Source organism: Pelophylax lessonae (genome assembly GCF_965119305.1).
Source record: "Pelophylax lessonae genome assembly, chromosome: 4".
Lineage (NCBI taxonomy): Eukaryota > Metazoa > Chordata > Amphibia > Anura > Ranidae > Pelophylax > Pelophylax lessonae.
The window spans coordinates 261443152-261458348 of NC_138771.1; the positions used below are offsets into that span (position 1 = coordinate 261443152).

At 40.7% G+C, this 15197-nt stretch overlaps 1 protein-coding gene across 1 annotated transcript in view; it reads right to left on the reverse strand.

The window, feature by feature from the left end:
- Window positions 1-15197, reverse strand: part of LGR5 (leucine rich repeat containing G protein-coupled receptor 5) — a 235720-nt gene that overhangs the window by 74544 nt on the left and 145979 nt on the right. The window contains exons 3-4 of the mRNA XM_082252758.1: window positions 10442-10513; window positions 7096-7167 (exon numbers count right to left, since the gene is read on the reverse strand). Coding sequence (XP_082108884.1) covers window positions 7096-7167; window positions 10442-10513 — 144 coding nt within the window. The remainder of the gene's footprint in view (window positions 1-7095; window positions 7168-10441; window positions 10514-15197) is intronic.

A 15197-nucleotide genomic window follows, 5' to 3' on the forward strand; every position in this document is an offset into this window, starting at 1 on the left:
GGGGGGGGGGTTACCTTACTGCATAGAATGCCTTTAAAATTACTTTATTTTACAGAAAGAATGTATATTTGCCATTAAGATCTATGTGGTTTTATTGAATATAATGTTTGATTTGTGCTCATTATACAGTAGTTTAGGGCCTCTTAATCTATTTTAAAATTCCTCCCCTAAATGCCTTTGCACCAGGGGAGTAAAAAGCAGCCTTTAATATGCGCCTAAAGTTGCCTTTTGCAAACACGTTTAAGCAAATTTGGACACATTTAAGTGCGTTATGCATTTGGGCGTTCATTCATTCCACTGGCCAGATTAATTTAGGCACGTTCTGTGTTTTTTCTGCGCAAATGCTCCTCTCCTAAGTGATTGAAGGCCTCTAAATGCGCCTCTTTTAACATGCCTGTAAAACACATATGCATGCATGGCCACATAGGCTAACATAGAGGTGCATTTAGGGTTTGAAAGGTAGTGATTACATTGCTTAACACACTTCTTGACCCATTGTTACTTACTCTACTGATTTGTGGAGGAGCATCATTTCACTCTTGGACAAGAAATTGTGTGAGGACTACAGAACACCTCTCTCTCTCTTCTCCTTTATAACATAGAGGGTAGGTGATCTGTACTTCAAAAAGGTGAACTGGACAGCGCTGACACCACTGCTCAGAATAATACTGCAGAGTGCTCAGAAACCTACATGTTAAAGGCTAGTTAGGTGTATAGCCAAATTCTCACTTTAAAAAAAAAAGTAAAATATATATTTCTTGATGATTGATGTGATTTAGACAATTTCTACAGGTGACTGTTGGTCTGCAGTGCTTAGCAAAGGATGTGGCTGTTAGTCCAAAAGGGGAGACACAGAAAAGATATCAGGAGGGCATTCTGGTATTTTTAGTTCTACAGAAACAAGATCAGCAAATAGGACATGCTCAGTGACATATGTATTTCCACAAAAGCAAGACAGAGACCGCAAGCAAACTAAGAGTTATGTTTGAGTAGGCACAGAAAAGCAAGGAGCATGCCTGTGAGATATTTATGGCCTTGTATTTCTACCGTGAGTAGTGGAGCATGTGGGGACTAATTCTGCTATGGACAAAAGAAAAACACTAGTAGGGCAAGCTGGGACTTGCAGTTCTCCGCAAACAGGAGACAGACTAGAGTGTCTCACTATCTTGGGACAGGAGAGGAGTCACATGTGCTAGGACTTTTTGTACAGAAACAAGAGTGGAGTCACTGGGGCTTTAAAGGGTATCGATCAGGATTTTAATACTGATACTGGAACCACTGACTTGTAAGTATTAGAAAAAAGCTTTGGGGTTATGATTATTTTACTTGTTTTCTTCCTGAGTCACTGACCCAGAACAAGCATACAGCCAGTGACACATCAGGATACCTGATATACACCGACTTGTTCCATGTCAGTGACTCTCCAAGTAGTGACAGAAAAATAGAAACGACAGCCGTACAGCTTCCATCTATATACAGTATAAACTACAGTGTAACAGTTTTTCTTACTAACGAAAGATGTTTTAACCGCTTGCTGTCTGGGGCAATGTTAACATTTTTTAATACATGTTAAAATCAGCATTTTATTGCTAGAAGCCTCAGACATTATATATTTTCTGAAAGCAGGGGCCCTGGAAAACAAAATGGCGGTTGTTTCAATTTTTGTGCAGCCATTTATCAAACACAAGTTTTCAGGAAAAAAATTCACTCAAACAAATTTTAGTGCACACAAACACAACATAACATCCAATTTTTGGTAAAATATAAAAGCTATGAATAGCTGCGCCAAACTTAAATGTGCAAACAAAAATCTTTCTGCTCATTTAATTCACCACTATAAAAATGTGCAACCAAATCCCAAGAAACTATGTAGTGAACATAGTTAAACTATTAAACTAATATATCAAATCTCATATACAAACTTATGAATAACGAAGGAAAAATATCAAAGAAAAAATATAAAAGTGTCAATTAGTCCATTCCGTGCCAAAAAATATATAAATCTTTTTCATGCAGTGCTTCTCCCAGTTGTGTGTGAATCCATCACCTGCCAAAATGCGCACTCACCAGCAGATGTTGTAATAAGGGTCTTAACACTATTATGCCTCTGTGGGTCCCTCTTACAGGTCTTGCTTTTGGTCCCGACAGCTGTGGCAATGCTCCACTAGGTCCCAATCTGTTCCTCTTAGATCCCCTCTCATGCGTATATACAGTAAATAATAGCCATCATTGTGCAACTTCCACGTAAAATGATTTGTTGGAACATTAAAAATATATATATACACTCACATCTGTTGGTGCACTGAGACCGGCACTAAGTCTATCCAGCGGTCTCTGAGGCCGTATATTCGCCGATCCGTGCACTGGATCTCCACTGTACGGCCTCAGAGACCGCTGGATAGAGGGGATCTATGAAGAACAGATTGGGACATAGCTGCAATAACATTTAAGGTTAGCACAGCTATTCACAGTTTTTTATTCATTCACACTCCTGAGTAAGGAGTCACTTTAGCAGCAGCAAACCAAATAATTATAGTCTAAGTTTAGGTTGCGCCAGTGACACACATATAGCAAAAATATAAAAGCTGATGTTGCATCAAGTAAATAGATACCAAACAAGTCAGGATTTCAAATTGTGCACGCCTGTGAAATGATGACAAACTACGGTACCTACAATTGTCCATAGGCAACAGCTTAAAAGCCTTTACAGCTTATCAGTTTAGAGTTAACGTGAGCTATGGTAATATAATTATTACTCTCACTCTGACGTTTGTGGCAATACCTCACAAGTGTGGTGCAATCACTGTTTACATATGCGTGCTGGACCTAAGTGCACACAAATGCAGGTGAGCACTAGAGTGCTTTACATTGTTTTCCATTTATTTTATTTAGTTCTTTTTCATATTTAACTTTTTTTTTTTTCATTTAACTTTATTGCTATCACACGACGCCCTGTGATAGCTTTGGACAGTGACAGGTACTCTATTAGACCCCTGATCCCTCCTCTGCCCTAAAAGGCAAACAAAATCCTTGTGGCTTCTGGCTTCACTCATCACACAGGAGATGGGGGAACAAATGTTCCTCCATCTCCTCTTTGGGCAGCTGACCTAACCACGTCAATTCAGGAGAGAGTGGAGGGCTCCGCAGCACTGAAAAAGTGATCAGGTGGCTGTAGAGCAGCCCGGATCACCTTTACAGTAAAGCCAATCACCGGCTGTGAAAAATACCACCAGTATTATGGCATAAAATATATATATATATATATATATATATATATATACAGTATATATATATACATTATATATATATATATATATATATATATATATACTGGATGACAAGTGGTTAAACACCACACCAGATTTCTTAAACACAAACATCTTGTAAATACTTTTGGCATCTGCATTTCACTCTACAGACTCAAAAGTTTACTTTTCTTTTTTTACATGTATTCTACTTAAAGGTGAAATCCAAGCTGAACAAATATTGCCTAAATACAGGAATAAAGTATATTTTAATTTTAATTTGGTGTCTTTGGTGTATTTTATACAAACCTCTGCAGTAAACCAATATGAAACAACTACACCTTGTCCCTGTGCAGGGATTTCTTGTAGTGAAGACTGCTCTCTCTCCTTAAGCAGGGTGACCAGTCTTCCCCATATCTGCCCTCTCTTGTATTTTCTATTTTCCTGCAGGCAGCCTGTAGTGTCCAGAGCTGCTGGGAAATGTTTATGCGCTTGATCTGAAAGTGGTAATGTAAAAATCACGTTTAATTCTACTTGAAGTGATGGAACTTTGCCTGTCAGAAGAGCCTGATATTTAAATATAGTAACAGGGACACTGCATCCATGGCACGTATTAGTGGGCATCTCTAGGTTTGATTGTTTCATTACAGTGCTGCTTTAAAGACAAACTATAGTGTATTTGTTTTTAGTCCTTTATTTAACCACATAACGACCGCCCACCACAGTTTCACTGCGGCAGGCAGCCGCTCCTGGGCAAAGCGACGTTATGTACGTCGCTCGCTCGGGAGACTCTAGGGGAGGAGCGCGCGCTGCTGGCGGGGTGCTCCCGCCCCCGCTCGTCAGCTGGGGAGCCAGTGTGTGTGACCGGCGGCTCTGATGGCCGCCAGCCACTCGCAATCTCCCGCAGCTGAGAAAGACAGATGGCTGATTTAAACACAGCCGTCTGTCATTCTCCCTGAAGTATTCACAGAGGATATGTGATCCTGCTATATAGGATCGCATGTCTCTGTGATTACTTCACAAGCCATGCCCCCTGACAGTTAGAATCACGCCCCTAGGGATACATTTAACCCACTGATCACCAGTAATGTTAACCCCTTCCCAATTAGCCATTTTCCCTCCCTGGTGTCATGTGACTTGTTAGTTTTACAAGGTCTCAGGTGTGAATGAGGATCAGGTGTGTTACATTTGGTGTTATCGCTCTCACTCTTTCATACTGGTCACTGGCAGTTCAACATGGCACCTCATGACAAAGAACTCTCTGAGGATCTGAAAAAAAGAATTGTTGCTCTTCATAAAGATGGCCTAGGCTATAAGAAGATTGCCAAGACCCTGAAACTGAGCTGCAGCACGGTGGCCAAGACCATATAGCGGTTTAACAGCACAGGTCCCACTCAGAACAGGCCTTGCCATGGTCGACCAAAGAAGTTGAGTGCACGTGCTCAGCGTCATATCCAGAGGTTGTCTTTGGGAAATAGACGTATAAGTGCTGCCAGTATTGCTGCAGAGGTTAAAGGGGTGGGGGGTCAGCCTGCTAGTGCTCACATCATACGCCGCATACTGCAACAAATTGGTCTGCATGGCTGTCGTCCCAGAAGGAAGCCTCTTCTAAAGATGATGCACAAGAAAGCCTGCAAACCGTTTGCTGAAGACAAGCAGACTAAGGACATAGATTACAGGAGCCATTTCTGTGGTCTGATGAGACCAATATAAACTTATTTGGTTCAGATAGTGTTAAGAGTGTGGGGCAGCAACCAGGTGAGGAGTACACAGACAAGTGTGCCTTGCCTACAGTCAAGCATGGTAGTGGGAGTGTCATGATCTGGGGCTGCATAAATGCTGCCAGCACTGGGGAGCTACAGTTCATTGAGGGAACCATGAATGCCAACATGTACTGTGACATATTGAGCATGATCCCCCCCTTTGGAGACTGGGCCGCAGGGCAGTATTCCAACATAACGACCCCAAACACACCTCAAAGATGACCACTGCCTTACTAAAGAAGCTGAGGGTAAAGGTGATAAACTGGCCAAGCATGTGTCCATACCTAATCCCTATTGAGCATCTGTGGGGCATGCTCAAATGGAAGGGGTAGGAGCGCAAGGTCTCTAACATCCACCAGCTCCGTGATTTCGTCATGGAGGAGTGGAAGAGGACTCCAGCGGCAACCTGTGAAGCTCTGGTGAACTCCATGCCCAGGAGGGTTAAGTCAGTGCTGGAAAACAATGGTGGCCACACAAAATATTGACGCTTTGGGCCCAATTTAGACATGTCACTTAGGAGTGTTCTCACTTTTGTTGCTAATGTTTTAGACATGGCTGTGTGTTGAGTTATTTTGAGGGGACAGCAAATTTACTCCTTACTGTTATACAAGCTGTACACTCGCTACTTTACATTGTAGCAAAGGGTCATTTCTACAGTGTTGTCACATGAAAAGATATAATAAAATATTTACAAAAATGTGAGAGGTGTACTCACTTTTCTGAAATACTGTAGATTCTTTTATACAGGCTGTAAAACAAGCAATTGTTTGGGAAGAGCAGGAGGTATCAAGAAAGGCTAAATCCTACTTTCCTTTTCTACAGAAATGACAAACTTACTTTCCATTTCACTATGAAATTAACCGCTTGCCAACTGCGGCACGACTATTTACTGTGGCGGTCAGCCCTGTACAGGCATAGTGACGTAGGACTACGTCGCTAGCCTGTGAGCCTCTAGGAGGCGATCGCGCTCCGCCGGAGGCGCGCTCCCGCCCCCGCTCGTTCCCTAACAAGTCCACACGTGTGACCGGCGGACCTGATGTCCGCCGGTCACTTGCGATCTCCCCGTGGAGAGGGAGAAAGGCAGGCGGCTAATGTAAACAAAGCCGCCTGTCATTCTCCCTGATCTAACTGCAGAGATCATACGATCCTGCTATGTAGGATCGTATGTCTCTGTGGTTACATCACTAGCCACACCCCTTTACAGTTAGAAGCATGCCCCTAGGGACACACTTAACCCCTGCATCACCAATAAAGTTAAGCCCTTCCCTGCCAGTGTCATTTTTACAGTAACAGTGCATATTTTAAGAAACTGATTACTGTAGAAATGTCACTGGTACCCCCAAAAGTGTCAAAAATGTCAGTTAGGTGTCCGATCTGTCCGCCGCAATGTTGCAGTCCCGCAAAAAAAAATCGCAGATCGCCGCCATTACTAGTAAAAAAAAAAAAACAATAAAAATGACATAAATCTTTCCCGTAGTTAGTAAACGCAATAACTTTTGCGCAAACCAATCAAAATAAGCCTATTGCGATTTTTATTTACCAAAAATATGTAGCAAAAAAAAATTGACCTAAAATGTTAAACATTTTTGAATTTTACATTTTTTTTTTTGAGAATTTCATATAAAAGAATGTGAAAAATATTGTAATTTTTTAAAAATTGTTCTTTTTTTTTTTTTTATAGCGCAAAAAATAAAAATCGCACAGGTGATCAAATACCACCAAAAGAAAGCTCTATTTGTGGGGGAAAAAAAAACATCAATTTTGTTTGGGTACAGTGTTGCACGACCGCGCAATTGTCCGTTAAAATAGTGCAGTGCCAAATCGCAAAATAGGGCCTGGTCATTGAGCAGCCAAATCCTCAGGGGCTAAAGTGGGTAATAATCCTGTAAAGTTTACATGAAAATATTTTCTTGTAACTTTGACATTTGATTTGCTTGGTATAGTAATAGTTTAATAAGGTATATGCAGTTTTATTTTAGAAACTCTCTCTCTCTTTAACTGTGATCAGGAAATTGGAGAACATAAAGCAGAAAGGATGAGAAGTATTTTAATTGTTATCCATTTTACAAACTATGAAACATACTTACAGAGACTGGAGACTACGGAGATTATGAAATGCATCACTTGGAACCTGTTTTAACTGGTTATTCTGTAACATCCTGTAAAAAAATAAAATAAATAAAATAAAAGTTTTTTTTTTCCCTTTAATTACTATACAATAATGCAGAGAGAAGTCTTTGTGGCTTTCTTCATGTACATTATCCAAACCATGATTTTTAGACCAGCACAATAAGCTAACAATAGGATCAGTCTCAGATTTAATTGTTTAAACACCAGTCTATGAACTCTCTGTAAGGTCCTGGGAGCTAAAGATAAACTATAGGAGGGTGCATTAACATGCATGTTCCTGTAGGTCGGCAGGCACTCACCTGTTTAGAAGATGTGTTTAGAAGCTGATGCCAGAAGCACAATGGCAAAGACAACACACCATATAGACATATTTACTCAGCTGCATTTTCAAAGGAACATGTTCTTAAGACTGTGGCAGTAGCTGCTGCATAATAGCAGTTTCACAGTCAGTGTCCCGGAGTTATTGTATGATTTATTTACACGAATGTTAATATGTCTGAGGTTACAGCCCGGAACAATTCTCTGTTAAAATTGGTATTCATAGATCTGCATACCAGTACTCTCAGTGCCCAGTCCAGAACATGACATAATGCCATATTTGTAATATTGTCTTTCACCATGGTGAAGACCTCTCTTTTCTTCCAGTTCTGTCTGACATCTCTGTCATGTGGACAAGAAGCAAGGGAATATCTCTTTCACACGGACTTAAAAAGCAATTAAACCTTTAAGGAGTTTCTTAACCTTTCTCACTGTTAGAATTTTTTTTTCTGTCGCTTCTTGCGCCCCTGTTTACGGGATTACCCCTCATTTCCTGCTCTTTGACATCCGTCAAATAAACAGAAAGTGACAGCAAGCCTCCACAATGAAGACATAGAAAGCAAATGAGAAAATTAACGAAGGTTCTCTTCTCCACTAATGCAATACAAATTAAACGTTTTTTTCAGGGATGTGTTTTAATGTAAGTAACTGCCTACATACTCCATAAGATTTGTCTATATCACCATATAGAGATTTCCCATGACCAACCGTAAAGTCACCAGGACAGGAAAGGAGAGGATTTTTCACCACTAGGGATGCATACAGCATTAAAAACTATTTTCAGAAAAGGGAACAAAATGTTCATATTTATGTCTTAAAGGGGTTGTAAACAAGCTTACATTTAAATGTTCTATATATTGTATAATGTTATTTTTTATTGTTTTGGTCTAATAACACTTTCATGGAAATGTAAAAGTCATACAGGTCTTTGGAATGAATTGGACCTCAATCTTAAAAAAATGGACTCCTCTGTGACCAGCATAAAATATATTTACAGTAGAATTAAAGTATAACTAAGGGCAAATATTTTTTTTTGGACAGAGCAGAGAAGGATTAGAATACTTGTCAGTTATTATTGCTGTCTGTGTCCCCCGTTAGGGAGATACACCCTCTCTATTTGTCCTGTTTACCATTATCATTGAAAGTGAAAGTAAAAGAAATCCCAAATTTTGAGTTGTCCCCAGAAAAGTAATAGAGGGGAAATCTTTCAAAGGGGGCACAAGTTCTGGTGACCTGGGGTCCCCAAGAAATTCCCTAAATTTGCAGGGATTTCCTCTCACTTCCTGTTTGGCTATGGGACAGGAAGTGAAGGGAAATCCCAGCAAATATACACAGATATAAAAACAAAAACTCCCACAGGGGTTATAACCGTCCCTTGCTCTATCTAAAATGAAAAAATTGGATTTTTGACTTTTACGGTAAGTCAAAAATCCCATTTTCTCTTTCGTTCATTGACAGACACAGCTCCTGATCTTCTTAACTATTGGGACGTCCCAAAGCAGTGTTAAACATGAGGGGTGGGAACAGCAAAAAATTCTCAAGGCTAAACAGTAGCCAACCAGGTAACAGGAGCTCAACCAAAACAACTGGAGCCTACCTGAAAAAAAACAATACACCCTCAAAGAGGACCAAGTCCTCTAAACAGCAGCCTGAAAAACCTTGCGGCCAAAAGAAGCATCTGCAGATGCCAACACATCCACTTTATAGAACTTCGTAAAAGTGTCCCCTGACGACCAGGTGGCCATCTTACAAACCTGCATCACTGACGCCTGATGACGGAAGGCCCAGAAGCACTAGGCGCCCGAGTAGAGTGGGCCTTGACAGGGAAAGGAGGAACCTGACCCCTAATGGAATAGGCCTGAATCATCGTCTGTCTGACCCATCTGGAAATGGTCGCACAGGAAGCGAACGACCCTTTCCGAGGCCCATTCGTAAGCACAAATAGTCTGACTTCCTAAAAGACTCCATAGCTGCCAAGTACACATTATTTGCCCGAAACCACATCAAAGGCATGCAAAGCAATTTCCTTAGGATGTTTTGGCTTGGGACACAGGGAAGGCAACACAATGTCTTCATTCAAATGGAAATCAGAGACAACCTTTGGGAGGAACAACAGACAGGGGTGAAAAATCACCTTATCTCTGTGAATCACCAAGTAAGGTGAATGACAGGATAACGCTGCCAGTTCCGACACCCTGTGCACAGAGGTGATAGCCACCAAAAAAGCCACCTTCTGAGACAGCGTAAGCAAGAGAATCTCCCGAAGGTTCTCAAAGGGAGGTTTCTGGATGATCGAAAGCACCAAATTGAGGCCCCCCCCACCCCCATAGCCAGCATAGTGCTCTGCCCCCACCCCAGGAGAAGGACCAGACCCTCCCCTCAGCCCCAGAATAAGTGTAGGGGGGTAGGATGGGGGGACAGATGAGGGGGGTGCCTGACGGTAAGGAGGGGAACTTGGGGATCCGACTGTCCCATGGAGGGGCCCACCTCCACCCCAAAACCCTCCAGGGGGAGAGAGAGGACAGCTACTTACCATACCAGGCGGTCACCGCTCCAGACAGAACCGCTCTTCATCGAAATGGGGGGCTTTTGGCCAGGTGGAACGCTGTGACTCGGGCCAAGACCCCATTGTATGGGACCTTGCAAGGTGTTTAACTTGCAGGCAAGCCCCCGTCCGATGGGGCTATGTCTCGGCCGACATAAAAAACTGCACCTATAGCTAGTGTCCTACTCCTGTAGGGGGCAATATAACTCAATGGTTAAGACGATCAGGAGCTGTGTCCGACAATGAACTGTGTCCGTCAATGAAGGAAAGAGAAAAAAAAGTTTTGCCTATGGTTCTACTTTAATATATAGCTTTGGAGAAACAGTCTTTGCTGAAAATAGTCAAACAATGTTAGCTATAGTTGTGTAATTAGAGACTGACAACAACTGAGAACAGTAATAAGAAGTATATTGTATGCTACAAATGCTCAGTCTACTTACAGAACTTTGAGGCTGCTGAGTCCAGCAAAAGCTCCCTTGGGGATGTATGTCAAGTCATTTCCTGCAAGACGTCTGCAGAGACAAAAAAACACAAGTAAATCTTTTCTCTTTCCATGCAAAACATTTAAACAAGGTTCATCTAAGCGCATCAAAACTATAGATTGAGTAGATATGCCAAGTGTAGTTGTTTTCCCATCTTCTTATTACAAAATAAAGTAAATAAACACAAATAATCTCCTCTAATAAAAGCAGTGACTCAATAAAGTGAATGTTTCAATCCCATGGTAATGCTGCAACTTGCACATTTTGTTTGCTAACAGAGATGTTGGCATCACTTGTCACAGCCCTATAGGGGACAACCAACTCACAGATACATGTTCAATACTAGGACACAGGCTGTCAATATTGTCTGACAGTATACATTTGCAAAACAGTGCATTTCAGTGTTTCCAATATGCAATACTAAATAGTAAATCCCATTTTTGCACTGCATTACGGTTATGTAATAGTCACTGATTAATATGCAAAATGCATTAGATGAGATTGGTTTCTGTATAGAGGTCAGCAAACAATGAATCCTGATTGGCTTCTATAGCTACAGTACTTACCTTTGGATATTGGTTTCTAAATTATTCTTACATTGATATGACTTTGGCATGCTGATATCTAATCTATCTGGCTCTATTTTGTACATCATCATAGCACTTTTTTATCCTCTAGTTAGGAGAAAGGTGGGTTAGATGAGAGAAGCAGTTTGTGGTTTCCGGAGTAAACTCTTCACATATATGGCAAAATAAATAAATCAAGCCTACCATGTGATGGTAAGATGGTGCTTCCCCACCCTTGAGAAGCACAGCACACTAGCTGAGTAACCCCAGGTATAACTTTGATTGTTTGGACCTTTGATTTGATATGAAAACTGCATCCAGTTTCCTAAAGAGCACCATGTTGAATTATACAAAAGAAAGTACACCTGACTGTTGTATCTACTGTTGCATAAGTTTTGTGTATCTTATGCTACACCGACGAAATTGAAACAATAATTTTCCCAGACTTTGGATGTGTGTTGGTGTTGCAACCAAGATAAAGGTTCCCTTTTTCATATTTGGTGGGAATGCCCCAATTGTCCCCTTTTGGTGCAAACCCTGCAAACTGATAGTTCATATCACTGATACCAAGATCTAACTAACCCCAGCTTGTTGTTTGCTGCAGATCTCTAACTATGCACTATGGAAATATAAGAGATCCTTGACCAAATACCTTTTGGTCACTAAAAAATCCCTAATTCCAAGATATTTGACATCTTTCCATGCCCCCACAGTGAGAGAATGGTTACACACAGTAGTCACTATTTGCAATATGGAAGAAGCACTGGCTATAGCAAATGAGACAACTGAAAAATTGCATAAAATGCGGAAGGCATGGGTCATTTTTAGATTCTGTAGGAGTTTACCAGATTAATACCTGACCAGCAGTTTACTGAGGTCTTTATTGTTATATCAATTTGGTAATATTACATAGTGTAATTGGACGTATTTATAACTGCTCATTCGCACATTCATTGGTTGATTATATGGTAATTGTTCTTTCCCTACCTTACTCTTCCTTTTTTTTATTTCTGCATTTTAGCCATATGGGCTTTATACTCTCTTTATAACAAGTCGATTATGTATCAGTGCTATAAGGCTGTTGTTCTTTACATGATGTCTTAATGTCACGTGCATTGTATCGGAAATATCTTATGATGTTCTAGAAGATACCTGATATACTTGTCCATTTGTCTAAATGTTCTCATATAATTACTTACCAATCCTCTTTTTGGTTTTCTTGTTATTTTGAAAATATCAATAAAACTATATTGTGCAAAAAAAAAAAAAAAGTTCTGTGTATCTACTGTGATCAAAAAAAGCTGATCTGTTACAGCAATGAGAAAGCATTTATTGAGCTCCCAAGATAAGCAAGTAAGTCTAAGTAGGTCCAAAGTAAGTGTGTCTTTTACCACAATTGCGCTATTTATAAACACAGATGTAAAAACAAGAAAGTAAGACCCCGTTCACACTGGGGCGACTTGTCAGGCGACCTGGTCGCCTGACAAGTCGCCGTAGGTCACCTGCCATAGAGTAGCACAGGACCCGTTCTAATAGGAGCGACACAAGTCGCTCCGACTTAGAAAAAGGGTCCTGTACTACTTTGGGGCGACCTGGAGCGACCTGCATTGACTTCAATGATATGAAGTCCGTGCATGCCGCTCCGAGGTCGCGGTGCAAGCTGTGCACCGCGACTTCACAGGTCGCCCCGGCAAGTCGGGTCGCCTGTATGTGAACCGGCTCTTAGTAAAAAAGAGAAAAAGACAAAAAAAAATACAGCCTGTGTGTTATGCAGGACAGGGAGTAGTGGCCACTGGGTAAAAGCATGCGAGTATGACCGTTACTTGCAAAACTGCTAAGAAATAGTAATTCTGCTGTGACAAACAATCAAATGCTTAGTTGTAAGATACGCACCCTACACAATGTCCATCTGTATGGAAAACAATGGCAAATGCACAGTTGATGAATACATTTTACTATAGCACATGTGCCACAAGGACAAGGACACAGAAAGCCAACAATAGAATACAAAGGGAATGCCAAAAGCAGGGATACCTTACACTTCGGGGCCAAAAAAGAGAAAAATGATTCTGTATTCCCAGATTGACATTAAAAGCTTGCACAACCAGAACATGATCTGTATTAAGTTAATTTTAAGTAAACTCTTTTGGTATGAAATGAACACATCCCAGTTTTAGAGATATAGCATAGCTTGTTTGCAGCAAAATTGGCCTGTTTTGGTCTGTAAAAATATTTTCTCTGGGTTGATAGCCAAAAAAGTGATCAAAGTTTAATGCTCAATCTACTAAGTGTCCTCACATCCTCCATATTCTTTATTAGGCAGAACTTTAATACCAGACCAGGTGGCGACAACCCACATAATGCACAGCTCCAATTCATTTTGAGCTACATTTAGCACAATGATTGCCATGACATGGAGCCAGAGAAGAATTGAGACACGCAGCTGCAAGAGATAACTCAGGAATGCTGAGGTAATACAGCTATTGTGTAGGGAATCTGGTAAACTTTTTTCCTTTAAACTGAATAAAGCAGAGTACAGGTAAAAGTCACATCACTATACAATCAGGGTTAATTGAACAGCACACACATTATTGAAGACGTAATCTATTTTTACGCATCAGAGTCCTTTATTTTGTTCAATAAAACTTGGGCCTGTTTCTTGTTTCTAGAGCTGTTTCAACAGATGCAGTCCCAACAGACTACATACATATTTAGATCACATCGGGAGCATTTACAAGGAACTGACTAATGTACACCCTTACAAGGGACTGACTTTGTATACTCTGGTTGTAGAAGAACAAAGAAGGTATGTCTATATCAATATACTTAGCCCTTCTTACTTCCAAATGGGAACCTGGGTAGTGAACTCAAAGAGGCAATTGAGGGCAAGAAAGTAAGGTGAGGACCTTGATTTATGTACTTTGGGAAGATACAAAGTAAAAAGAGACCCTCACAACAAAATTATTTCATTCTGAATTCTAATTTTTTTCCCAACCATGCTGGATTTTTACTTTACCAATGTTGTGCATCATAAAAAAAAAAAGAAACATTGTGACTGTTACATTTATAAGATTAATTTGCACTTGTGATTTGCACAACACCTGTGTAGTCTATATTATCGTTATACTCTGGGCAGGCATAAAGGACACATGAATGTGGCTCTGTAATAGTTATTACATCCCTAATTGTATTTTTTAAATGAATGCAGGGTAAGTATCTGAATTTGACCTAGTATCTGGTGGAGTGAGAGAAAAAGAAGCTGTACAATGAGCTGACAGTTCAGGTGTTGGCATGAAGCATGCTATTAGGAGGAGAGAACAGAGTGACAGAGAAATAAGCTCATCACTGTGCTGCTTTTTTTTTTACTGTCCAGACACAGACTAGTGTCAGTTCTTAGGCAGCCTGGGCTCAGGGGAATGATGCTGTTCACAAAACTGAGGACAGCTAGTGACAAAAAAAGTTCTCTGGAAGACAGCTCTGGGTTGAAGGTACATTTTGGGATAAAAACTGTTTTCTGTTTTATCTTTTAAAAGATTATTAATTTTAACTTGTTACTTTAGCAATATTTAGATTTTAAAGGTGAAGTATAGCCAAAGTTTTTTTGGCCACACTTCTCCTATGGATCACAGGCTCGGGAAAGATATGGTCAGGATCTGACAGCATATACAAGCCCCTCTCACCCCTCCACAGCCCAGCACTCCAGTAAGCACTGGAGGGGAAGAGCAGACAGCCACTGACTGACATTCATGACTCTCTGCTCAGAGCTGAGGGGAGAACTGAGCAATCTGTGGTGTTTGATCTCTCAGTATTCACTGCAGAGGTGGCCGGGGACAAATGCAGCATAAGATTGATGCTGCATCCAACTGGGTGAGTATAAATGTTGTTTTTTTTTTTAAATCCTGAACTTCTCTTTTAAAGTGTGCAAACATATTGGGAACCAATCACATTCACCTTGAGGAAATAGGAAAGCTATTTGTAGAGGCAGGTAAAATATTACTGTGCCACCTTTAAGCCAAAGACTTACCCAAGACTGAACATACACTGGAATTTGCCCAGCTTTAACGATCCTATTCAGCAGAACTGGCTAAACTTGAATAGTAATGAAGCAAGGTATCAATGGACCCTACAATGTCATCACTAGCAGTTTA